At 46.7% G+C, this 27,945-nt stretch overlaps 1 protein-coding gene across 1 annotated transcript in view; it reads right to left on the minus strand.

Moving 5' to 3' along the window:
- Nucleotides 1-27,945, minus strand: part of LOC135050400 (uncharacterized) — a 96,690-nt gene that overhangs the window by 31,309 nt on the left and 37,436 nt on the right. Inside the window, exon 3 of the mRNA XM_063956887.1 lies at nt 9,885-10,130. Coding sequence (XP_063812957.1) covers nt 9,885-10,130 — 246 coding nt within the window. The remainder of the gene's footprint in view (nt 1-9,884; nt 10,131-27,945) is intronic.

Raw genomic sequence — 27,945 nt, forward strand, 5'->3', positions numbered from 1 at the left:
GGGTCTGCCAGTCTCCAGAAGATGGGTAGCAAGAGACGCCGTCTTGAGGCGGTAACTGCCCCCACATCCTCACCACCACAACGGCGCATCTCCACTGTGTTGGCTCAGCCACCAAAAGCCATTTTGGCCAGTCCACAAACCGAGGAACCACAATCCCCTCAGCTGTCTGGTGAGTAAACATAAAAAAATAAAACAAAGTGCATTTTACACAGTGTTTTTGCACACAAAAAAAACATGATCAAAAGCACACAATCATCCTTGTACTAATCCACACCAGCAAACACATGGGGGTAACGTTGCTAAAATGGGAGTTCTATTTAAGATGTGATGTTGCCCATAGCAACCAATCACATTCTACGTTACATTAATACAGCACCTTCTCGAATATAATCCCTGCAATGTGATTAGTTGTACCTAAACAACAATTTCGTACGTGTGAGCGCACATATATTAGAAAAATGGTTAATTAGGCTGCTGGTTTGGTAAATAAAAAATATTTTTATTAATATAAAACAGACTAAATGAACATTCACAAATTAAAAAACATCATAGTGGAAATCGTAGGATGGATTTATGCATATATCCCCGCTAGAGCCAATTGGACTTATATAATTATTATTAAGCATGCATGCCTATATAATTAGCTGGTTAGTTAGAACAAATTTAAAGTCCTTAAATACAGTCTTGATCGTTAGCAACTGTTTAATCCCTCCAGGGGATTTATAATGGTGATGTTAGTGATTAGTTGGTTAGACAAGAATCAAGGTTGTCTCTGAGTATATATTAACGACACAGTCCATTTAGATGAAACAGCTTTCCTCAAATGATATTATAGTGCCAGTTTACACTGTTAGAAAGTGTGATGTTGGTAGATTATATAATCAATTTGTCACCCGTCGTGGCACTCATATGGGCAATGCTTACCCTCCACTCTGCGGCGGTTCCCGTGTCCACGGCTGGGTTAAATCACACTGAGGCAAAGAGGTTTTGTCCAGCTAAGCGGTAACACGCTGCCAGCGTGTGGTGTGTCAGGGAGCGCTTGGCCGCGCGTCACGGCTTCCGGGTTGCACAGGGCTTCCGGCTTGCGATGCGTTCCACCTGCATTCCAAGCGCTCCCTGACACACCACACGCTGGCAGCGTGTTACCGCTTAGCCGGACAAAACCTCTTTGCCTCAGTGTGATTTAACCCAGCCGTGGACACGGGAACCGCCGCAGAGTGGAGGGTAAGCAATGCCCATATGAGTGCCACGACGGGTGACAAATTGATTATATAATCTACCAACATCACACTTTCTAACAGTGTAAACTGGCACTATAATATCATTTGAGGAAAGCTGTTTCATCTAAATGGACTGTGTCGTTAATATATACTCAGAGACAACCTTGATTCTTGTCTAACCAACTAATCACTAACATCACCATTATAAATCCCCTGGAGGGATTAAACAGTTGCTAACGATCAAGACTGTATTTAAGGACTTTAAATTTGTTCTAACTAACCAGCTAATTATATAGGCATGCATGCTTAATAATAATTATATAAGTCCAATTGGCTCTAGCGGGGATATATGCATAAATCCATCCTACGATTTCCACTATGATGTTTTTTAATTTGTGAATGTTCATTTAGTCTGTTTTATATTAATAAAAATATTTTTTATTTACCAAACCAGCAGCCTAATTAACCATTTTTCTAATATATGTGCGCTCACACGTACGAAATTGTTGTTTAGGTACAGTGTCCCTTTGTTTAGGAGGACTTCCAGATCCTCCTTGTGTGAGCTGCAATTAATCATTGTAATTGACAGTATAACAAATCTAGCGCCCATTGTATATTATCTAATGTGATTAGTTGCTATGGACAATATCCCATCTTAAATTGAACTTCCATTTTAGTAATTTGACCCCATGGTAAGCATTATTTCGTGGTTCACATCTCAACTTAACAATATGCGCAAAATAGGTGTGCCCACTTCTGCCAACTAAATTTTTTAACATATGTTTTTTCGCTATAATTGAAAAAGTTTACTGGGCAAGACTGACAGCCTTTAACAATGTATGAGTGTATTGTTTAACACATTTAATGTATTGTGTTTGTTTGGCAAAAGGAAGCTTTAAACATAATATGTCAGTGGTGGAATTTTTAATTTTTATAGTTCTACGTGTTTGGCCATTAAGTAAGGCTCATAGTCCAACATTTACCTTAAAAATTGTTGTAATGAGTAGGGTACCTAAGAAGCCACATGTTTCTAAAATAATGTACAATAATATTTTAAGTTTAGCCCACACTCTATTTATAATTTACAACATGCACATTAAGAAGTAATGCATGTTGACGTAAAGCTGAAACCAACCAGAAGCCCAACAGTAACTAAATTGTGGCTGTCTTCAACCCCATACAGATCCAGACATCATGCCCCAGGATACCCAGCAGGAAACTGACTTGCAGCAAACGTTCACACTCCACCTGCAAGCAATTGATAATAACCAGCCAACCACGCCGGCTGACATATCTCCACCAGCCCAAACAACCCCCACCCACCAATTGAGCCCAACACCACCCCAGCCACAAATAGGACCAGAGTTTTGGTCCAGTTGGGCCACAGAACAGGCACAAAACTATACCTGTCTCAACACACACAGCCAATATCTTGCCAGTCTGCCCCATCATCTACCTAGACTCAGTAGAAACTCAGGCAGACTGATTGTGCAACTTGGCAGAGTGGCCAATACCATGGAGCAGATGAGAGCAGACAACAGACAACTGATAGCAAGTTTTCAGCGCATAATGGACGAACAACACCGCCATCAACAAGCCCTCATTCAAGTCATTCAGAACAATCAGTTAATCACAGAAAGCCTGTCCAGGATCATCTCCAACAACACAGCCGCAACCACACAACTCACAGCAAGCCTCAACAACCTGAGCCAAAACATAAATGTGTTGGCATCCCAGCAACAAAGCTCAAGCTCAGGGACAACCACACCTAGCCAGACCCCAGTTACCTCCCCAGTTAGACGATCCAGCAGATCCCGGCCCAATGTGCCATCACAATCCTCTGCAGCAAGCAAAAAAAAAAAAACTAAGAAATGAGCAATCCTGCAACAAAATATACAGTATTTTCAAAGAAATATAAAGATTAAAGAATTGTGGCCAACCGAATTCAAGTGTTTAAGGTAATAAATTACTCAAATGCTATATGTGTAATGTTTAATTTGTTATTGACTGACAGTGTAAGACAAAAATGTTATTGACTAACTGTAAACAACATGCCTAACATGAAACAATACAGCATCACAAACAGAATTCATAACTACATATATTTTAGTATTGGGGTTAGCCAATGTTGATTAAGAAAAATTAAGACTTACCGGTAAAATAACGCAGAATCAGTTCTTGCCTTACCTGCCTCCCTACATCTGTACTCACACTGTCGCCAGATGTTTCTAACTCCTCTACTTGCTGACTGTTTTCTTCATCACCAACATCATACTCCTCCTCCTCAACATGTGGCAACAAATTTGGAACATACCCAGCAGCCATACATCAGGCATTTGTCCGGCCTCAAATTTCTCAAAGAGGGATGACTGACTGAGGATGAAGGAGTCATGGCAGCCGCCAGGGTAAACCGCAACAACACTCATCATTTTTAGATTTGCAACACAAACCACCTGGACATTAGTGGAGTGGCCCAGATGTCTATTGGTATAAATGTATTGCCTGTCCCTAGGTGGTCTCAGATCAACGTGTGTGCAATCTATGGCACCCAGCACATTGGGCATGCCAGCAAGCTCATAGAAAGCTACCCTGACTGCATGCCACTGCGACTCCTGGGTAGGGAAGCAGACAGAGGCATCTATTTGTGGATCCAAAGCATCCAAAACCTGAGTGGACATTACAAAATATAAGGTGAGTGTCATGACCTGTAAAAAATACAGTACTATGTTATATTACATAACAGAAGCACAACTTAGACATAGAGGAGTATGTATGTGTTAACTCACCTGATTTAAATATTTAGAAAAGGTGGGCTGTGAGATACCAAATACATCGCCAGTCACAGCGTGAAAGCTGCCAGTAGCCATAAAGTGCAACACAGCCAGGAGTTTGTCCAGGCCTGAGACAAAGCGAGAGCGTGCTGTCTCAGGGTCTAGGTCCAGTTTGACAAGGTCACACAGACGGAAAATGATGTTTGTATTTAGCCGGAACATCTGTATGACCTGGTAATCGGCCAGTGCGTTTAAGTTTAAACGCCCCCTAAAAAAACGAGGCCTGCGCAGCCTCCGCGGAACCTGGACAACCTGCTGACCATGTTCAGTTTCCTGGCCCTGGTTTATTGTAGCCTGATGGAGCAGTCTCAGGTATCCCCCAGCAAACAAGAAATCTGTACTACACACGGCAGCAGCCATTTCAGAGTGAGAGATGTGAAAAATGTGTTTGGGTCCCTTTTAAAGGACCAAAAATGCAGGTGTGATTAATGTAGACTTTGAAACACATGTAAACACGCTACTCAAAAGCAGGTCTATTTTTTTCCTGCCTTTTTTTACGATTCGCTTTTTTTCACGGCCGCTAATGCACTTTCACGGTAGAGATTTCAAATACGAATGCATAGTAAATTACCGAGTTGTATACCTAAACAGCCGCGTTTGACCGATGGTGTATTCATTCGTATTTTTTTTCTTTGACTTCCAAAAAAATACGAATGCCCTCATCACTCCCGAGATTTGAGTTTAGTAAATTCCCGAGATGACACTTTGAAGAAAAAACACCACATCGGTCAAAATCGGGAGCTTAGTAAATATACCCCCAGGAGAGTGGGGTCTTCATCAAGAGGTCTTTGCAGAAGTGACAAGTGGTTGGGGAATTCCTCAAATAAACATGCTGGCGTCTCGCCTCAACAAGAAACTTCAGAGATATTGTTCCAGGTCGAGGGACCCTCAAGCAATAGCGTTGGACACCCTGGTGACACCGTGGATGTTTCAGTCGGTCTATGTGTTCCCCCCACTTCCACTCATTCCGAAGGTGATAAAGATCATAAGGTTCAGGCGATCCTCATTGTTCCGGACTGGCCAAGGAGGGCTTGGTACCCAGATCTTCAAGAATTACTCATAGAAGATCGCTGGCCTTTTCCTCTACGAGAGGACCTGTTACAGCAAGGACCGTGCATGTATCATGACTTACCGCGGCTGCGTTTGACGACATGGTGGTTGAACGCCAAATCCCAGCCCGAAAGGGTATTCCCAGTGAAGTCATTCCCACACTGCTTCAGGCTAGAAAAGAAGTAACGGCGAAGCTTTACCAACGTTTTTGGAGAAAATATGTGTCTTGGTGTGAATCCAAGAAGGCTCCTACGGATGAATTTCAGCTGGGGCGTTTGCTCCATTTTTTGCAAGCAGGGTGGATGCGGGCCTAAAGTTAGGCTCCGTTAAAGTACAAATTTCGGCCTTATCTATTTTCTTTCAAAAAGAACTTGCCTTCCTTTCAGAAGTTCAGACCTTCGTGAAGGGCATGCTGCACATCCAACCTCTCTTTGTGCCCCCAGTGGCACCATGGGTTCTTAATGTGGTGTTGCAGTTCCTGCAGTCTCATTGGTTTGAACCTTTCTGCCAAAAGTGGTTTCATCATTTCACGTAAACAAGCCTATTGGGGTGCCAGTGGCTACTGACGCCTTGGCGGCATCGAAGTCTCTCGATGTGGTCAGAGCTTTCAAAGTCTATGTCGCCAGAACGGCTCAGATTAGGAAAACAGTGGCTCTGTTTGTCCGGAGGGCTGCCAACAAGATTGGTGCTCCTGCATCCAAGCAGACTATTGCGCGCTGGATCTGTAATACGATTCAGCAGGCTCATTCTATGGCAGGATTGCCGTTACCGAAATCGGTGAATGCCCATTCTACCAGAAAGGTGGGCTCATGCCCGAGGGGTCTCGGCATTACAGCTTTGCCGAGCTGCTACTTGGTCGGGATCAAACACCTTTGCGAAGTTTTAAAAGTTTGATACCCTGGCTGATGAGGACCTCTTGTTTGGTCAATCGTGCTGCAGAGTCATCCGCACTCTCCCGCCCGTTCTAGAGCTTTGGTATAAACCCCATGGTTCTTGAAGCATCCCCAGCATCCTCTAGGACATATGAGAAAATAGGATTTTAATACCTACCGGTAAATCCTTTTCTCTTAGTCCGTAGAGGATGCTGGGCGCCCTTCCCAGTGCGTACTGTATCTGCAGTTATTGGGTATGTTTACACACATGGTGTGTTGCGTTTAAGTCAGCCTGTTGCTGACGATATTCATGCCATGGCATGCGTTATGCTGTTATTGGTTGTGTTTACACACACAGTTTGTGTTACGCTTTATGTCAGCGTATTGCTGCATATTCTTCATGCCGTCGGCTGGTTTCTATTGAATGCCACGTTCTGCGGCATACTGGAGGTGTGAGCTGGTAGATGCTCACCGTGGTTTATCAATAAATTATTTCCTTGAAATGTCCATCTCCCTGGGCACAGTTACTTAAACTGGAGTCTGGAGGAGGGGCATAGAGGGAGGAGCCTGTTCACACCCATTCAAAGTCTCAAAGTGTGCCCATGTCTCCTGCGGATCCCGTCTATACCCCATGGTTCTTTAAGCGTCACCAGCATCCTCTATGGACTAAGAGAAAAGGATTTACCGGTAGGTATTAAAATCCTATTTTTTTAAATAACTAAATGGAACATCATCTTCAGTAGTATACTACTGTATATTGTATGTAAGTATGTCTTATTTCACAAACAAGGCGTTTTTAAACAATATGGAATAAAAGTTAAATTTTTATTATTTCTCTAGCGCACCAGCAAAAAAGACCCCATTTTTTTCTCCCTTTAATATTCTAATATACATGTCTACGGCAGCACTCCCGTGTGTATAAATTTTCAAATATTTAAATTCAAAACATTTTAGGTAATTTGTCAAATAATTTCTTTCAATAGACTTTCTTTTCTTCCTTTTCACCAGTACCTAAGAGGTATTATTGCTTTTGTGCTCTTTCTGATCTTCTTATAGGGGGAAGGGGGGGGGGGTTATTTACATTCACTTCTGCCTCCACTTGTTCTTCTCTTGCTTGTAGCTCTAGGATTGGTTCTTCTTTGTTACTTTCAAGACACCAAATTTCTGACTTTCAGAGGTCTCTTCTTCTCCATACCGTACGTCTTCCCAAATTGTTACTGCACTCCGCTGTACGTTCAGCTGTGGGATCATTATATCTGGATTCAGGATTCTCAATGGAACTCCACCATCATAGACAGTCACCAATGTTCTTGCCAAGACTACTGCACCTCTGATGGACTCTTCACACGGTTCTGCCAAAGCTTCATAACTTGTACCTTGGGGTCCACACTTGGACTTTCCCCAGACAATAGTTTCAGTGTTTGGCTTCAGGACAATGGGCTTCCAATCAGTGATTCTCACTTTTCCCACCTCCCCGCTGGTATCTTGGACTGTCTGGCGTCCTTGCTGCAATCGAATGGTACACCATTTTTTTCTCACTTCTTGCTCATCCACTGCTCTGACAGCTCGAAAGGCCTCTTGCAACCCTAATGTATAGTCTCTCAAATCTTCTCCTGGTAACTACTTTCTCAAATAAAACTTGTTTTTCAATTTGGGGATGGTGTGAAGTTCAATATTTTTGCAGACGTTGCAAATCTTGATCTGCTGTTTTCTTGCCCTCTTGAGGCCATGATGCTACTTGTCGCATAGCAGAGCCTTTGAATTGCCCCGATGGGATCTTTCCCTGTTGGGCATCTGTCAATGCATACAAATGGAAAACAGATCACATTCTCTTTCTGAACTCTTTAATGGTATTATGTTCTTTATCCCTCGAGTCTCCAGAATATGTAGGCAACCAGTGGGTGCCAAAGTAGTAGGCTATCATTATCAGGTTTAATTGGGCCTGCATAGAGGCTTCTGGCCTAGCGTTATCCATTCCTGGGTGTGGAGAATTTGGAGCATTATTATCTTCCTGTTATGGAGTATTTGGGACTACTAGAACTTGATCCTGTGGTTGAGACATGCTCATATGGTGTGTTCTTCCTACTTTGGACTCTGGAATCCTGTTTGGACTCCTGGAATCCACTAAATTTTTGCAGCTTAAGTACAGTACTTTGTATTAATTTATGGCTAGAATGTTTTTCCAGGTGCAAATTGTGCCCTCAGTACCTGGACTTCCCCAATCTCATCCAGATGTTCAGTATTTTGCTGTGATGCTGGTGCCACACTGTATCTGAGCTTAGTAAGAGGAAAGAAAGGCTATAGCAATCACGTCAAACACTTTATTGCAGATTATTTCTTCATAGAGTTCTATGGATTTGCAGAGCTGCCTGTGCTATGTGAGCAGAGCTGAGATTGATGTACCATAGACGCATCAGAAGATATGTTTCTATAACCCCCATAGACTTCCAGTTATCAATCGCCACAGCACTTGATTCTGCTGGATGACCTCAGTGTAATAAGGGCAGACAGTAAATGTGACCGGACACTCAGCAGACACTGATCAGGCCGGAATTTTATCTGCACTTTGTATGTTGCCTTCCTCACTGTCATCTGTTCTGTATAGTTTTACACCTTCCACCAATGTTCCTGCTCTTCCTATCCCCCATACACCAATGCTCCTGCTCTTCCTATCCCCTCATACACCAATGTTCCTGCTCTTCCTATTCCCCATACACCAATGTTCCTGCTCTTCCTATCCCCCATACACCAATGTTCCTGCTCTTCCCATCACCTCATACCAACAATCCTGCTCTTCCTATCCCCCATACACCAATGTTCCTGCTCTTCCTATCCCCCATACACCAATGTTCCTGCTCTTCCTATCCCCCATACACCAATGTTCCTGCTCTTCCTATCCCCCATACACCAATGCTCCTGCTCTTCCTATCCCCCATACACCAATGTTCCTGCTCTTCCCAGCACCTTCCACCAATGCTCCTGCTCTTCCCACCATCTCCCACCAATGCTCCTACTCTTCCTATCCCCCATACACCAATGTTCCTACTCTTCCCACCATCTCCCGCCAATGCTCCTACTCCTTCCATGACCTCACACCAATGTTCCAGAACTTCCTATCACCATCCACCAATGCTCCTACTCATCCCATTACTTCACACCAGTGTTCCAGCAATTCATATCACCATCCACCAATTCTCCTGCTCTTCCCACTACCATCCATCAAAGGTTTTACTCTTCCTACCACCTCCCACCAGTACTCCTGCTCTTCTCACCATCTCCCAACAATTCTGTTACTCTTCCTGTCTACTACCACTAACATTCAAGCTCTTCCCACCACCATTTACCAAAACTCACACTTTTCTCACCACCTTTCACCAATATTCCTGCTCTTCCCACCATCACCGACTAATACTCATTTTCTTTTCACCACCATCCATTAATACCCTGCTCTTCCAACTACATCCCACCAATACTCCTGCTCTTCCTACCACCTCCTCCCAATACATAAGCTTTTTCAACCACCCCCCACAAATGCTCCTGCTCTTCCAACCACCGAATGCTCCCACTAACTCCCACCAATGCTCCTGCTCTTCCAACCACCTCCACCCAATGGTCCTGCTCTTCCCACTAGCTCCCATCAATGCTCCTGCTCTTCCCACACCTCCAGCCAATGCTAATTATCTTCCCATAACCTTCCACCAATGCTTTTACTCTTACCACCACCTCACCCTGCACTGTGTTACTTTCCCCCTGTGTCACCATTACAGCATATCCCCTCACACAGTGACCGCACCTCAGTAACAGCACAAAAGTCCCCTGCACTGTGTCAGGGACATATTGCACTGCAGATATCAGGGATCCAGTAATAGGAGTGTCCCACCAGTATAAGTAACAGAGGATACCTGGCTCACCTGAGCAGGAGATTACAATGGATTTGCTGACATCACTGACGTTATTCCTCACGTTACACCTGAGAGTCCCGGAGACAGGAGGGGGGAGAGATATCTGGCTGTATCCGGAGATGGACGTTCTCTGTACAGATCTTCCATCCAGGCTCCAGGAATAATCAGTACCCAACCCTTCATCCACCCAGCAGGAGGCCACAGCACTGCCATCCGGGAGACAGGAGACGTTGACGGCTGCCTGAGACAGGGGAACTGGGGGGAGACAGTGTCAGGTTATTGGTCACATACAGGAAATATTATATTATCAAAGCAGTCACATGATTTATGGATATATGAGCATATTTATCACAATACGCATCTCGGATGTGGATGGTTTGTGATAAATTCGACCAAAATTGCCATGCGATAACTGAATATATCACAGGGATTTATCATGGACAGAGCTTACTCTTCTCAGAGTATGTTTTCATGAAAAATACCTTGAGCATCTGACCGCACATGCGCCGGTGGCTGCGACCCCCCTATGCTCTACTTACTGAATCCAGGACCAGTGATCTGGTGATGGCAGATGGTCATCTGATTGCTGTGCTCCTGGTGTAGTAAAGTGAAAGGCCAGTTTTGCAGCATCTGAGTTCATTTTACTGCACTGGGGGTCAGTGCAGGAGTGTAGCGATCAGATTCTCAGCTTCCTTCACCAGGTCATGATCACCAGTCCTGGCTGTAGGTGTTACTGTTTATTTAGTTTTGTTTTTTTACACCGTTATCAGCCTCCGGTCTACCAGACACACATGGCTGACCACAGGGACTGGATCCGAGCTCAGCCAGCAGGCAGAGAATGATGAGCTAGAGTAGGGGAACCGGAGGGAAGGCTGGATTACGCTTTCTGAATATAGTGTTTGTGGCCAGAGACCCTCCTCAGCCACATGGTTAATGACGGCCACGGTACAGAAGGGGTTAATCCCATGCTGCAGAGCCATTTTAAGGAACAATTGGCTGTAGGCAACGTGAACTGTAAATGACTAACTATATGTTTAATGATGTGTTTTAGCATGTCATATGTAGTGCTCTGTGCACAGCTGTAGGATTGCATGTTTAAATGTGTTTATATTTAAGATGTGCTCACATGTATTTTAAAAGGGAAATATGCACTTACTATATGTGTCTGAATAAGGATCTCCTATCTTCTGTGACTAGGAAATGTGATGCTAATTGTCATCTCCCAGCAGATCTGGTGACTGACAAAACCTTTTAATGGTGGTCATTCTGAGTTGTTCGCTCATTGACGATTTTCGCTATGTTGAGATTTGTTGCAAACTGCGCATGCGCAAGGCACGCAGGGCGCATGCGATTAGTTTTTTAACTAAAAACTTAGCAGATTTGCTGTGGATTCTGCAGTGCTTTTCAGTCGCTCTGCTGATCGGTGAGTGATTGACTGGAAAGGGGCGTTTCTGGGTGGTAACTGAGCATCTTCCGGGAGTGTGCTAAAAAACGCAGGCGTGTCAGGGAAAAACGCGGGAGTGTCTGGAGAAACGGGGGAGTGGCTGGCCGAACGTGTTTGTGACGTCAAACCAGGAACTAAACGGACTGAGGTGATCGCAATCTAGGAGTAGGTCTGGAGCTACTCAGAAACTGCAAAGAATTATTTAGTAGCAGTTCTGCTAATCTTTTGTTCGCAATTCTGCTATGCTAAGATACACTCCCAGAGGGCGGCGGCCTAACGTGTGCAATGCTGCTAAAAGCAGCTAGCGAGTGAACAACTCGGAATGAGGGCCCATGTTGGACAGTGCATGGCAGGTAAATACTAGTAGTGTGAGTTCCTTAGGGAAAGGTGTTAATGACGGGGGATTTGCTTATTCCATATGTAAAGTGTCAGACTGGGTTTGGAACCTGTATTCATTTATATAGCTGGTTTGATTCCCAGGTGGCAAAGGAAGCAGTTTAAAGGACACCAAACTTCGTCTGTGTGACAGGAAGAAGGAAATTGATTCCTGCAGTCGTTATCTCCTTTTAAAATGTAATTTATTTATTTAGTTACATTTTTTGTGAGATATCCTGATTGGATGGAATAGACTTAGGGGGGGGGGGGGGGGTGGGGGGACTACCCCATGAGATGCTGTGTGTTTTTACTCTATAAAAAGGGTTCTGTGAGCCTCAGTGGGTATTATACCATCTTCTGTCTGCTGTGACATCTTGCTGTATTGCTGTCCCCCTAGAAATAGGGAAGAGTTCTCTTTAGAACTATTGCAAATAAACATCTTTTACCTCAAGACGACCGCTTCATCTTGTGACCTGCAGAGCTATGCCGAACATAGCCTCATTCTCCGGCTGTTCCGGGTAAACCCAGCGTCTCCAAGCTCCGCCAGCTACCGTGCAGAGGCTTGGGCAAGTGACTAGTGGGGATCAGTCAACGCCACACAGGTGTGGTAAGCCCACGTGTTGACGCATACAGAGCAGAACCGTGGTTCTAGATGCCATGCACAGTGGAGTCAGTAACAGGCGGTTACTGACGGTAAGTGGGAATCCCCTAATTGGCCAGGTCCCATGTGACCTAAACTCGCTCTGTGGCTGTGGACGCAAGTCAGTGAGGGCTCTTCGGAGGAATCTGGTCACAGTGTTATTATCACGGGGCTCCCTCCGGTATTTAAAAAAAAATGAATTTTAGTAAATTCTGGCAGTTCCCATTACAAGCATGCTAAATGTGATCTGATTACTAAAAAAATGCAAATTAAGGGCTTGGAGGAATATTTAGTGAATTCTCCACTAGCCCGTTATTACAGTCAGGTGATGCTATAATAATGAAGAAATGGTGAATACCCGTTTTCACATTATTTTAGCAAAAATAATTTTGATAAATGTCCCCAATACTGTAGGATGGGGAGGAAAGGTGTCAGGAACAATAGATCCAGGATCACAGTAAGTTGACAGTCTCATTTTTGGGCCCTGTCTTGCAGAAGGAGTGTGTAGAGGTTGTGTGCTGGAATTCTGCCCTGACAAAGGCCTATATATCATTTAATATTTACTAAGCAGCGGGTTTCATAGCTGAATGTAAAATGGTAATAGTAGTAACTGGTAAATCAGGCTTGCTGTGCATATGTTGCTATTGCTGTGTAAAGTCCAGAGGTAAAGCCACAGACAATTGCCGGCTTTGAAAACCCGCTGTTTAGTAAATAAACCCCTAGATGCAGGGCCGTATATTCGTATTGGCGCAATGGGCTCTTGCCCAAGGGTCCCAGGACTATAAGAGTCATAGGCTGATAGCTGAGGGTCCCCTCTTTCCAGGGGTACCAGATTTTTGAAAATCGGCCCTGGGGAACCAGAGAAATCCACTTCCAAGCCTGTTAATTGCTCTTTCCAGCCTGATATCTCGGGTTCTGTGACTTAGAGATTTTCTGGGGGTATACTCCAAATGCTGGGACTCTCCCCTTTTAGTGGACACTGGCAGCTTGTCTCTACTATGCCCAGAACCAGAGATATCATCCTTCCAGCAGCTCATCCCTGCTCCAGCTTCACACACCTAATATGTTGTTTTATACATTCATTGGTGGATTGCTCTGGCTCCTGAATTCTGATCCCCAAGTCCCTAACACCTCCTGACAGGGGGGAATCTCTAGATTTTCATCCCATTCAAAGCTAAGAAATCTTTTTCCAGAAACTTGATATATCTGCAGTCAAGCAAGCTGCCACTCACCCGAAAAATGATGAAACTGAAGCCCACTCCACTATCCACCCCTCCCCTACGTGTTAAACACCCCCTACCACCCTGGAAGTCATGTACCAGGGCCCCTTCATTCAGCCCAATGTCCAGAACCAGAGATATCAACCTTTAAGCAGCCGGTCCCTGCTCCAGCTTCACACGCCTGGTATGCAGTTTTATATATTCGTTGGTGAATTGCTCTGGTTCCTGAACTCTGATTGATCCCCAAGTCCCCAGTACCTCCTGACAGGTGTCCCCAGAATCTCCTGAGAGGTGTCCCCAGTACCTCCTTAAAGGTGTCCCCAGTACCTCCTGACAGTTGTCCCCAGTACCTCCTGAAAGGTGTCCCCAGTACCTCCTGAAAGGTGTCCCCAGTACCTCCTGAAAGGTGTCCCCAGTACCTCCTTAAAGGTGTCCCCAGTACCTCCTGAAAGGTGTCCCCAGTACCTCCTGAAAGGTGTCCCCAGTACCTCCTGAAAGGTGTCCCCAGTACCTCCTGACAGGTGGGACTCTCTAGTTTTTTTTGTCCCATTCAAAGCTAAGAAATCTATTTGCAGGAACTGGAGATATCTGCAGTCAGGAAAGCTTCCTTCCGTCCGGAAAATATTGAATATGAAGCCCACTCCTCTATCCACCCCTCCCCTGCGTATTAAACACCCCCTACCACCCTGGAAGTCATGTACCAGGTCCCCTTTATTCAGCCCAATGCCCCTTCTACAGTTTAGTGTTCTCCCTCCCGCCCCATCTCCACCATCTGTGCAGTAAAGGAGTAATATACAGAAATTACTGCTCCATGTCCTACATGCTGAGTGGAAGATAGATCACCCTCTACCACCCACGGGACATCAAAGCTGCCGCTGATAGCACCCCCCACCCCTACCACTGCAGGATGGGTAGGGTCCCCACTGCATTGCTGTGTCCAGGGGCCTACACTGCTATTAAGACAGCCCTGCCTATAGTGGCGTAACTACTGCCCCCGCAGCCCTCGCGGAGGCTTGGGGACGAGGGGCTGCGGGGGCGCCACTGATTTAGCGCATATTGACATGCGGACGAGCGTCCGCATGTCAATCTGCTCCTACTAACCCTCCCTGCTGTAAGGAGGGACACGGAGCACACAGCGCGCCTCTCCTGTGTCCCTCCTGCATCTCCGGCGGCCGCGGGTCTAATAAAGGAAGTGCCGTTCGTGAGCTCTGATTGGCTCACGAACAGGCACTTCCTCTATTATACCCACGGCTGCCGGAGACGCAGGAGGGACGCAGGAGGGACACAGGAGAGGCGCGCGCTGTGCCCTCCGTGTCCCTCCAACACAAAATAGCGGTGGGGGGGGCACGCACTGAGGGGGCATATATGGCACTGGGGGGAATATCTGGCACTGGGGGGGAACATCTGGCACTGGGGGGGGGATCTGGCACTGGGAGCATATGTGGCACTGTGGGGGAATATCTGGCACTGGGGGCATATGTGGCACTGGGGGGGAATATCTGGCACTGGGGGCATATGTGGCACTGTGGGGGAATATCTGGCACTGGGGGGGGATTTTCTGGCACTGGGGGCATATGTGGCACTGGGGGGAATATCTGGCACTGGGGGCATATGTGGCACTGGGGGGGAATATCTGGCACTGGGGGCATACGTGGCACTGTGGGGGAATATCTGGCACTGGGGGGGAATATCTGGCACTGGGGGCATATGTGGCACTGGGGGGAATATCTGGCACTGGGGGCATATGTGGCACTGGGGGGGTATATGTGTACCTGGCACATAGGGGGGGGGGGGCTATATTGTGCACTGGGGTCATGTGAGTACCTGGCACCGTGGGGTAATATCTGGCACTGGGGACATATGTGATACTGGGAGCACAGCCCTAGCAACAAGCACTACCCCCTAGCAACGAGCATGACACCCAGTGCATGAAACCCCTGGCAATGAGCATGACACCCAGTGCATGAAACACCTGGCAACGAGCATGACACCCAGTGCATGAAACACCTGGCAATGAGCATGATACCCTGAGCATGAAAACCCCTGGCACCGTGCATGGAACCAAGAGCATGAAACCCCTGGCAATGAGCATGACACCCAGTGCATGAAACCCCTGGCAACGAGCAGGTAATTTAAAAGTAATTAGAAGCCTTACTGTAGGACTTAATGTGTAATGGGCATTACGGTGTGTGGCATAATGTATCACGGACATTGCGGTGTGTGTCATAATGTGTCACAGGTATTATGGTGTGTGGCATACTATATCACGGGCATTGTGGTATGTGGTATAATGTCTCAGGGTCATTGCAGTGTGGCATAATGTATAGGGTATAACGGGCATTGCGGTATGTGTCAGGCATTACGGTGTGTTGTATACTATATCACGGGCATTGTGGTATGTGGTATAATGTGTCGGGGGCATTACCGTGTGTGGCATAATGTGTCGGGGGCATTACAGTGTGTGCATAGTGTGTCATGTGCATTATTGTGTGTGGCATAATGGCTAAGGCCATTGCAGTATGTGGAATAATGTATACTGAGCATTACTATAAGGAGGAAAAATGACAAATAATGTAAGGGGCATGAATCAGGATTATTTTTCTTTCCCGTGGTGGCTAACGTCTGGGCGTGCAGGTTGCACACTGGGGTATAAGGTAGTCTTTTCCTACAATGCCACGCCCCTTTATGCTAAGCCACGCCCATCCCAACAAAGCCACACACCCTATTTTGTGGCGCGCGCACATTTATCCCTTTAATAGTGCCAATTATGGGGGATGGGGGGGGGGGGCGAATAATTTTTTGGCTTGGGGGAAAAAAATTCTAGTTACGCCACTGCCTGCCTAGATGTAACCATATCAGCGCTGAGCTCTGCTGATTGCTTCATTTCCGGGGAGGCCACACCGTGGTTATATATGTACATAAACACTGCAATGTCCTCATAACTATCAATATGCATTATGCAACTTTGCACCGGGGTCACTAACCTGCAAGTGACGTCTACTAAGCTGTGTAACTGGAGATGTTTTTCACTGCAGATACGCTGCATCTCCAGGGGGCGGGATACACACACTGCGCACATATTTACTATAATCCACATCTCCATGCTGAGGGGGGGACGGGGGGAGTATAAGTAAAGGGCCCCATACACTGGAACGATATTGCTCAATTTCTGGTCAATTCAGTGATTTGGGCTGATATATAGTGTGAAATTGTGCGGTTTTTATGTGTATCCAATCTGATTGGATCCGAGGCGCGGCCCCCGTGAAGATTGAGTCTACTCATCCAGATTGTAGGTGCTGCACTCGTTATTTGTCGTGATCAAGAGGAATTGTATGGAATCGTAGGTGGAAAGGTGTGTTTTTTTGCACGTGTGATATATCATGTGCGATGTATAGTAGGAAGTTGACTGGCATTCTCCCAGGACACTGGACACTTCCTTCAGCACAGCACGCAGCAGAAGAAGAAGAAGCAGCAGCACAGCACGCAGCAGAAGAAGAAGCAGCAGCAGCAGCACAGCACGCAGCAGCACAGCACGCAGCAGAAGAAGAAGCAGCAGCAGCACAGCACGCAGCAGGACATGAGCCCAGAACCTACAAATAAGCCCAAGTATATATTTAAAATTAATCAGTACATAAGACCATGAATCAGTGAGATCCATGCATGTTTAAGGATAAATTGTAAAAAAAAATAATTGCGTGGGGTCCCCCCTCCTATGAATGACCAGCCTCGGGCTCTTTGAGCCAGCGCTGGTTGAAAAAATACAGGGGAAAAAATGACTGAGGTCCCCACATATTTTAACAACCAGCACCGGGCTCTGCGCCTGGTCCTGGTACAAAAAATACGGGGGACAAAAAAACATAGGGGTCCCTCGTATTTTTTACACCAGCACCGAGCTCCACTAGCCAGGGACATAATGCCACAGCCAGGGGACACTTTTATATTGGTCCCTGCGGCCGTGGCATCACCCCCCAACTAGTCACCCCTGGCCGGGGTTCCCTGGAGGAGTGGGAACCCCTTAAATAAAGGGGTCCCCCTCCAACCACCCAAGGGCCAGGGGTGAAGCCTGAGGCTGTCCCCTCCATCCGTGGACGGTGGATGGGAGGCTGATAACCATTGTGTAAAAATAAAGAATATTGTCTTTTGTAGCAGAACTACAAATCCCAGCAAGCCTCCACTACAAGCTGGTACTTGGAGAACCACAAGTACCAGCATGCGGGGGGGAAATGGGCCCGCTGGTACCTGTAGTTCTACTCCCAAAAAAATACCCAAATAAAAACAAAACACAGACACCGTGACAGTATAACTTTAATGTACATACATGCACACTTACATACACACATACCTACCTATTTTGACCCGAAGCACTCTGTCCTCTTCTCCAGTAGAATCCAGGGGTACCTGTAAATTAAAAATATACTTACAAAGAATCCGGTGTAGATCGTCCTCTTCTTAAAATTTGTAATCCAGGGACTTTGAAAACAAATAAACCGACAAACCAAACCACGAACTGAAAGGGGATCCATATATACACATGGCTCCCCTTTACCCGAATGATGGGACCCCCCATGACTTCTATCACTGAAGGTCCCTGTAGCCAATCAGGGAGTGCTACGTCATGGCACTCTCCTGATTGGCTGTGCGCTCCTGCCCTGTCAATCAGGACGAGCGCACTGCCTAGAATGAAGGGGGCGCTCCTCCATTCTAGTCAATGATGGGAACTCTGCGGTCTGCGGTAGACCGCGAGGTTAATTGGCGTTTCTCTTGTGGGTGACCCCAATTAACCTTGCGGTCTACCGCAGACCGCAGAGTTCCCATCATTGACTAGAATGGAGGAGCGCCCCCTTCATTCTAGGCAGTGCGCTCGTCCTGATTGACAGGGCAGGAGCGCACAGCCAATCATGAGAGTGCCATGACGTAGCACTCCCTGATTGGCTACAGGGACCTTCAGTGATAGAAGTCACGGGGGGTCCCATCATTCGGGTAAAGGGGAGCCATGTGTATATATGGATCCCCTTTCAGTTCGTGGTTTGGTTTGTCGGTTTATTTGTTTTCAAAGTCCCTGGATTACAAATTTAAAGAAGAGGACGATCTACACCGGATTCTTTGTAAGTATATTTTTAATTTACAGGTATCCCCTGGATTCTACTGGAGAAGAGGACCGAGGGCATCGGGTCAAAATAGGTAGGTATGTGTGCATGTAAGTGTGCATGTATGTTGTACATTAAAGTTCTGCTACACATGCATTCGCACACTTGCACAGCGAAAATACTCTCCCACTGTAGGCGCGGACTATCTGATCGCAGCGCTGCAAAAAATGATGCCCAGCGATCAGATCTGAATTGCCCCCATTCTGCAGATAAACATCAGAGAAAATATTCCCAGCCCCCGATCAGCATAAACCACACTAGGGTTGGACTGGCCCAAAGGAGAACCCCCGGCGATCCCCACTGCCTGAACTCCCACCCCATACTCTATCCCCCCATCCTAGTTACGGCCCTGCTCTAGGGATCACATACCAGACTGTGCCCTTGAATTATACATGATGAAACCTATGTTACAGATGCAGCCCTGCTCATCTTACTGCGATGTGGCATGCTGCTTGGAGTGCCAGGCTGCGACTATTCGCATTAGGAATTAATGGAGCGACAGCTGGCTGATAGTCGCAGCCTGGCAGGAGGTGGCATTGGGAGAGCCTGTGATCACCGCCGCTCCGCAAAGGAGCCAGTAATCACTGAATAGATGCTGTGTGCTTATGCATGGCATCTTACAGAAGAGGGAGGTGAGCAGGGGGCGGTTCATATGTTTGGGGAGCACTGGGCACCCCCTGAAAATGGCTATAACAAAGGCAACACTCCCTCCATCTGAGGACATGCCCCTTTTCGGGCCTCTGGCGAGTAAGTTCCCGCTATGCATTATGCTGCACAGGACTATGGTGTATTTTCATTGCTGTTATTAATCAGGTACACTGTCCTGCATGCACCAGCAGTATTCACTATATATATTTATAGAAGAACCCAAATCATGTACTCTCTATTGGCTAGCCACACCCCCTATAGATGCTGGCCACACCCATAAGTATAAATGAGCGGGTTCAGTTCCCTGAGAACCGAACCCCCCCCCTTCCCCCGAACTTCATGCTCCGAGCCCGGATCCGAGTCTGACTCGGGTAGAGATGAGCGGGTTCGGTTTCTCTGAATCCGAACCCGCACGAACTTCATGTTTTTTTTCACGGGTCCGAGCGACTCGGATCTTCCCGCCTTGCTCGGTTAACCCGAGCGCGCCCGAACGTCATCATGACGCTGTCGGATTCTCGCGAGACTCGGATTCTATATAAGGAGCCGCGCGTCGCCGCCATTTTCACACGTGCATTGAGATTGATAGGGAGAGGACGTGGCTGGCGTCCTCTCCATTTAGATTAGAAGAGAGAGAGAGAGAGAGAGATTGACCTGATTTACTGGAGCTTAGGAGTACTGTAGAAGTGTAGAGAGTGCAGAGTTTACTAGTGACTGTGCACTGCTCAGCCCAGTGTGCTGTATCATCTATGTATATATATCTGACTGTGCTCAGCTCACACAGCTTATAATTGTGGGGGAGACTGGGGAGCACTGCAGTGCCAGTTAATAGTTATAGGTTATAGCAGGAGCCAGGAGTACATATTATATTAAAATTAAACAGTGCACACTTTTGCTGCAGGAGTGCCACTGCCAGTGTGACTGACCAGTGACCTGACCACACTGACCACCAGTATAGTTAGTAGTATACTATATTGTGTGATTGCCTGAAAAAGTTAAACACTCGTCGTGTGACTTCACTTGTGTGGTGTTTTTTTTTTTATTCTATAAAAAACTCATTCTGCTGACAGACAGTGTCCAGCAGGTCCGTCATTATATAATATATACCTGTCCGGCTGCAGTAGTGATATATATATATATTTTTTATATCATTATTTATCATCCAGTCGCAGCAGACACAGTACGGTAGTTCACGGCTGTAGCTACCTCTGTGTCGGCACTCGGCAGTCCGTCCATAATTGTATACCACCTACCCGAGGTTTTTTTTTCTTTCTTCTTTATACATACATACTACTACATCTCTTTATCAACCAGTCTATATTAGCAGCAGACACAGTACGGTAGTTCACGGCTGTAGCTACCTCTGTGTCGGCACTCGGCAGTCCGTCCATAATTGTATACCACCTACCCGTGTTTTTTTTTTCTTTCTTCTTTATACATACATACTACTACATCTCTTTATCAACCAGTCTATATTAGCAGCAGACACAGTACAGTACAGTAGTTCACGGCTGTAGCTACCTCTGTGTCGGCACTCGGCAGTCCGTCCATAATTGTATACCACCTACCCGTGGTTTTTTTTTCTTTCTTCTTTATACATACATACTACTACATCTCTTTATCAACCAGTCTATATTAGCAGCAGACACAGTACGGTAGTTCACGGCTGTAGCTACCTCTGTGTCGGCACTCGGCAGTCCGTCCATAATTGTATACCACCTACCCGTGGTTTTTTTTTCTTTTTTCTTTATACATACATACTACTACATCTCTTTATCAACCAGTCTATATTAGCAGCAGACACAGTACAGTACGGTAGTTCACGGCTGTAGCTACCTCTGTGTCGGCACTCGGCAGTCCGTCCATAATTGTATACCACCTACCCGTGGTTTTTTTTTCTTTCTTCTTTATACATACATACTACTACATCTCTTTATCAACCAGTCTATATTAGCAGCAGACACAGTACAGTACGGTAGTTCACGGCTGTAGCTACCTCTGTGTCGGCATTCGGCAGTCCGTCCATAATTGTATACCACCTACCCGTGGGTTTTTTTTCTTTCTTCTTTATACATACATACTACTACATCTCTTTATCAACCAGTCTATATTAGCAGCAGACACAGTACGGTAGTTCACGGCTGTAGCTACCTCTGTGTCGGCACTCGGCAGTCCGTCCATAATTGTATACCACCTACCCGTGGTTTTTTTTTCTTTCTTCTTTATACATACATACTACTACATCTCTTTATCAACCAGTCTATATTAGCAGCAGACACAGTACAGTACGGTAGTCCACGGCTGTAGCTACCTCTGTGTCGGCACTCGGCAGTCCGTCCATAATTGTATACCACCTACCCGAGGTTTTTTTTTCTTTCTTCTTTATACATACATACTACTACATCTCTTTATCAACCAGTCTATATTAGCAGCAGACACAGTACAGTACGGTAGTTCACGGCTGTAGCTACCTCTGTGTCGGCACTCGGCAGTCCGTCCATAATTGTATACCACCTACCCGTGGTTTTTTTTTCTTTCTTCTTTATACATACATACATACTACTACATCTCTTTATCAACCAGTCTATATTAGCAGCAGACACAGTACAGTACGGTAGTTCACGGCTGTAGCTACCTCTGTGTCGGCACTCGGCAGTCCGTCCATAATTGTATACCACCTACCCGTGGTTTTTTTTTCTTTCTTCTTTATACATACATACTACTACATCTCTTTATCAACCAGTCTATATTAGCAGCAGACACAGTACAGTACGGTAGTTCACGGCTGTAGCTACCTCTGTGTCGGCACTCGGCAGTCCGTCCATAATTGTATACTAGTATCCATCCATCTCCATTGTTTACCTGAGGTGCCTTTTAGTTGTGCCTATTAAAATATGGAGAACAAAAATGTTGAGGTTCCAAAATTAGGGAAAGATCAAGATCCACTTCCACCTCGTGCTGAAGCTGCTGCCACTAGTCATGGCCGAGACGATGAAATGCCAGCAACGTCGTCTGCCAAGGCCGATGCCCAATGTCATAGTACAGAGCATGTCAAATCCAAAACACCAAATATCAGTAAAAAAAGGACTCCAAAACCTAAAATAAAATTGTCGGAGGAGAAGCGTAAACTTGCCAATATGCCATTTACCACACGGAGTGGCAAGGAACGGCTGAGGCCCTGGCCTATGTTCATGGCTAGTGGTTCAGCTTCACATGAGGATGGAGGCACTCAGCCTCTCGCTAGAAAAATGAAAAGAGTCAAGCTGGCAAAAAGCAGTAGCACCGCAAATAACTGTGCGTTCTTCGAAATCCCAAATCCACAAGGAGAGTCCAATTGTGTCGGTTGCGATGCCTGACCTTCCCAACACTGGACGTGAAGAGCATGCGCCTTCCACCATTTGCACGCCCCCTGCAAGTGCTGGAAGGAGCACCCGCAGTCCAGTTCCTGATAGTCAGATTGAAGATGTCAGTGTTGAAGTACACCAGGATGAGGAGGATATGGGTGTTGCTGGCGCTGGGGAGGAAATTGACCAGGAGGATTCTGACGGTGAGGTGGTTTGTTTAAGTCAGGCACCCGGGGAGACAACTGTTGTCCGTGGGAGGAATATGGCCGTTGACATGCCTGGTGAAAATACCAAAAAAATCAGCTCTTCGGTGTGGAGGTATTTCAACAGAAATGCGGACAACAGGTGTCAAGCCGTGTGTTCCCTTTGTCAAGCTGTAATAAGTAGGGGTAAGGACGTTAACCACCTCGGAACATCCTCCCTTATACGTCACCTGCAGCGCATTCATAATAAGTCAGTGACAAGTTCAAAAACTTTGGGTGACAGCGGAAGCAGTCCACTGACCAGTAAATCCCTTCCTCTTGTAACCAAGCTCACGCAAACCACCCCACCAACTCCCTCAGTGTCAATTTCCTCCTTCCCCAGGAATGCCAATAGTCCTGCAGGCCATGTCACTGGCAATTCTGACGATTCCTCTCCTGCCTGGGATTCCTCCGATGCATCCTTGCGTGTAACGCCTACTGCTGCTGGCGCTGCTGTTGTTGCTGCTGGGAGTCGATGGTCATCCCAGAGGGGAAGTCGTAAGACCACTTTTACTACTTCCACCAAGCAATTGACTGTCCAACAGTCCTTTGCGAGGAAGATGAAATATCACAGCAGTCATCCTACTGCAAAGCGGATAACTGAGGCCTTGGCATCCTGGGTGGTGAGAACCGTGGTTCCGGTATCCATCATTACTGCAGAGCCAACTAGAGACTTGTTGGAGGTACTGTGTCCCCGGTACCAAATACCATCTAGGTTCCATTTCTCTAGGCAGGCGATACCGAAAATTTACACAGACCTCAGAAAAAGAGTCACCAGTGTCCTAAAAAATGCAGCTGTACCCAATGTCCACTTAACCACGGACATGTGGACAAGTGGAGCAGGGCAGGGTCAGGACTATATGACTGTGACAGCCCACTGGGTAGATGTATGGACTCCCGCCGCAAGAACAGCAGCGGCGGCACCAGTAGCAGCATCTCGCAAACGCCAACTCTTTCCTAGGCAGGCTACGCTTTGTATCACCGGTTTCCAGAATACGCACACAGCTGAAAACCTCTTACGGCAACTGAGGAAGATTATCGCGGAATGGCTTACCCCAATTGGACTCTCCTGTGGATTTGTGGCATCGGACAACGACAGCAATATTGTGTGTGCATTAAATATGGGCAAATTCCAGCACGTCCCATGTTTTGCACATACCTTGAATTTGGTGGTGCAGAATTATTTAAAAAACGACAGGGGCGTGCAAGAGATGCTGTCGGTGGCCAGAAGAATTGCGGGACACTTTCGGCGTACAGGCACCACGTACAGAAGACTGGAGCACCACCAAAAACTACTGAACCTGCCCTGCCATCATCTGAAGCAAGAAGTGGTAACGAGGTGGAATTCAATCCTCTATATGCTTCAGAGGTTGGAGGAGCAGCAAAAGGCCATTCAAGCCTATACAATTGAGCACGATATAGGAGGTGGAATGCACCTGTCTCAAGCGCAGTGGAGAATGATTTCAACGTTGTGCAAGGTTCTGCTGCCCTTTGAACTTGCCACACGTGAAGTCAGTTCAGACACTGCCAGCCTGAGTCAGGTCATTCCCCTCATCAGGCTTTTGCAGAAGAAGCTGGAGACATTGAAGGAGGAGCTAACACGGAGCGATTCCGCTAGGCATGTGGGACTTGTGGATGGAGCCCTTAATTCGCTTAACAAGGATTCACGGGTGGTCAATCTGTTGAAATCAGAGCACTACATTTTGGCCACCGTGCTCGATCCTAGATTTAAAGCCTACCTTGGATCTCTCTTTCCGGCAGACACAAGTCTGCTGGGGTTGAAAGACCTGCTGGTGAGAAAATTGTCAAGTCAAGCGGAACGCGACCTGTCAACATCTCCTCCTTCACATTCTCCCGCAACTGGGGGTGCGAGGAAAAGGCTCAGAATTCCGAGCCCACCCGCTGGCGGTGATGCAGGGCAGTCTGGAGCGACTGCTGATGCTGACATCTGGTCCGGACTGAAGGACCTGACAACGATTACGGACATGTCGTCTACTGTCACTGCATATGATTCTCTCACCATTGAAAGAATGGTGGAGGATTATATGAGTGACCGCATCCAAGTAGGCACGTCACACAGTCCATACTTATACTGGCAGGAAAAAGAGGCAATTTGGAGGCCATTGCACAAACTGGCTTTATTCTACCTAAGTTGCCCTCCCACAAGTGTGTACTCCGAAAGAGTGTTTAGTGCCGCCGCTCACCTTGTCAGCAATCGGCGTACGAGGTTACATCCAGAAAATGTGGAGAAGATGATGTTCATTAAAATGAATTATAATCAATTCCTCCGCGGAGACATTGACCAGCAGCAATTGCCTCCACAAAGTACACAGGGAGCTGAGATGGTGGATTCCAGTGGGGACGAATTGATAACCTGTGAGGAGGGGGATGTACACGGTGATATATCGGAGGATGATGATGAGGTGGACATCTTGCCTCTGTAGAGCCAGTTTGTGCAAGGAGAGATTAATTGCTTCTTTTTTGGGGGGGTCCAAACCAACCCGTCATATCAGTCACAGTCGTGTGGCAGACCCTGTCACTGAAATGATGGGTTGGTTAAAGTGTGCATGTCCTGTTTTGTTTATACAACATAAGGGTGGGTGGGAGGGCCCAAGGACAATTCCATCTTGCACCTCTTTTTTCTTTTCTTTTTCTTTGCGTCATGTGCTGTTTGGGGAGGGTTTTTTGGAAGGGACATCCTGCGTGACACTGCAGTGCCACTCCTAAATGGGCCCGGTGTTTGTGTCGGCCACTAGGGTCGCTAATCTTACTCACACAGCTACCTCATTGCGCCTCTTATTTTCTTTGCGTCATGTGCTGTTTGGGGAGGGTTTTTTGGAAGGGACATCCTGCGTGACACTGCAGTGACACTCCTAAATGGGCCCGGTGTTTGTGTCGGCCACTAGGGTCGCTAATCTTACTCACACAGCTACCTCATTGCGCCTCTTATTTTCTTTGCGTCATGTGCTGTTTGGGGAGGGTTTTTTGGAAGGGACATCCTGCGTGACACTGCATTGACACTCCTAAATGGGCCCGGTGTTTGTGTCGGCCACTAGGGTCGCTAATCTTACTCACACAGCTACCTCATTGCGCCTCTTTTTTTCTTTGCGTCATGTGCTGTTTGGGGAGGGTTTTTTGGAAGGGACATCCTGCGTGACACTGCAGTGCCACTCCTAGATGGGCCCGGTGTTTGTGTCGGCCACTAGGGTCGCTAATCTTACTCACACAGCTACCTCATTGCGCCTCTTATTTTCTTTGCGTCATGTGCTGTTTGGGGAGGGTTTTTTGGAAGGGACATCCTGCGTGACACTGCAGTGACACTCCTAAATGGGCCCGGTGTTTGTGTCGGCCACTAGGGTCGCTTATCTTACTCACACAGTCAGCTACCTCATTGCGCCTCTTTTTTTCTTTGCGTCATGTGCTGTTTGGGGAGGGTTTTTTGGAAGGGCCATCCTGCGTGACACTGCAGTGCCACTCCTAGATGGGCCCGGTGTTTGTGTCGGCCACTAGGGTCGCTAATCTTACTCACACAGCTACCTCATTGCGCCTCTTATTTTCTTTGCGTCATGTGCTGTTTGGGGAGGGTTTTTTGGAAGGGACATCCTGCGTGACACTGCAGTGACACTCCTAAATGGGCCCGGTGTTTGTGTCGGCCACTAGGGTCGCTTATCTTACTCACACAGTCAGCTACCTCATTGCGCCTCTTTTTTTCTTTGCGTCATGTGCTGTTTGGGGAGGGTTTTTTGGAAGGGACATCCTGCGTGACACTGCAGTGCCACTCCTAGATGGGCCAGGTGTTTGTGTCGGCCACTAGGGTCGCTTAGCTTAGTCATCCAGCGACCTCGGTGCAAATTTTAGGACTAAAAATAATATTGTGAGGTGTGAGGTATTCAGAATAGACTGAAAATGAGTGGAAATTATGGTTTTTGAGGTTAATAATAATATGGGATCAAAATGACCCCCAAATTCTATGATTTAAGCTGTTTTTTAGGGTTTTTTGAAAAAAACACCCGAATCCAAAACACACCCGAATCCGACAAAAAAAATTCGGTGAGGTTTTGCCAAAACGCGGTCGAACCCAAAACACGGCCGCGGAACCGAACCCAAAACCAAAACACAAAACCCGAAAAATTTCAGGCGCTCATCTCTAGACTCGGGTTTTCCCGCCAGACTCGGAAACCAGAACGAGGCAAAATGTCATCATCACACTGTCGGAATCCTGTAGGATTTGGATCCCTTATAAACAGCCGCGAGTCACCACCATTTTCACTCTGGACTTGGAGAGTGAGGGAGACAGACCTCTGTCTCTCTCTGTGGGTGGTGGCGTCGGGTGGGGTTAGTGTGTGCTGTGCTGGGGTGCTGTCCTGTCACTGTGCTGTCTCTGTGCTGTGTTAGGGGTGCTGTCCTGGCTGTCACTGGTGCTTCATGTGCTGCAGCTGTACATGGGTGTTGCTGTCTTGGCTGTCACTGTGTTGTACAGGGGGCAGGGGCACTGGCCTCCTGTATGCTGTAAAATATTGGGGTGCTGCCGGCACTGAATGTTGTAAAAATTCAGGGGTGCAGTCGTTAAAAATTAAAAGCTCACTCCTGTATGCTGGAAAATATAGGGGTGCTGCTGGTCCTGTATGTTGCAAAAATTCAGAGGTGCAGTTGTTAAAAATTAAAAGCACACTGCTCTTGTATGCTGTAAAATATTGGGGTGTTGCTGTTCAAATAGCATTACACTGACCCTGTATATTGTAAAAATTCAGGTGTGCAGCTGTTAAAAATTAAAAGTACACCGCTGTATGCTGTAAAATATAGTGTTGCTGTTCATATAACATTACACTGGCCCTGTATGCTGTAAGTATACCGGGGTGCTGTGAAAATAAAGGGGCGCTGTTCTGTGTGCTGTAATAATAAAGGGGTGCTGTCCTGTTAAATGGAGAGCAACAATTTGGAGGAAAAAATAGTGGAAGATCAGGAACCACTTCCAGTTCCTAGTACTAGTGCTGAAGCTGCTGCTGCCACCAG

This window comes from Pseudophryne corroboree, chromosome 2 (genome assembly GCF_028390025.1).
Source record: "Pseudophryne corroboree isolate aPseCor3 chromosome 2, aPseCor3.hap2, whole genome shotgun sequence".
Taxonomy (NCBI): domain Eukaryota; kingdom Metazoa; phylum Chordata; class Amphibia; order Anura; family Myobatrachidae; genus Pseudophryne; species Pseudophryne corroboree.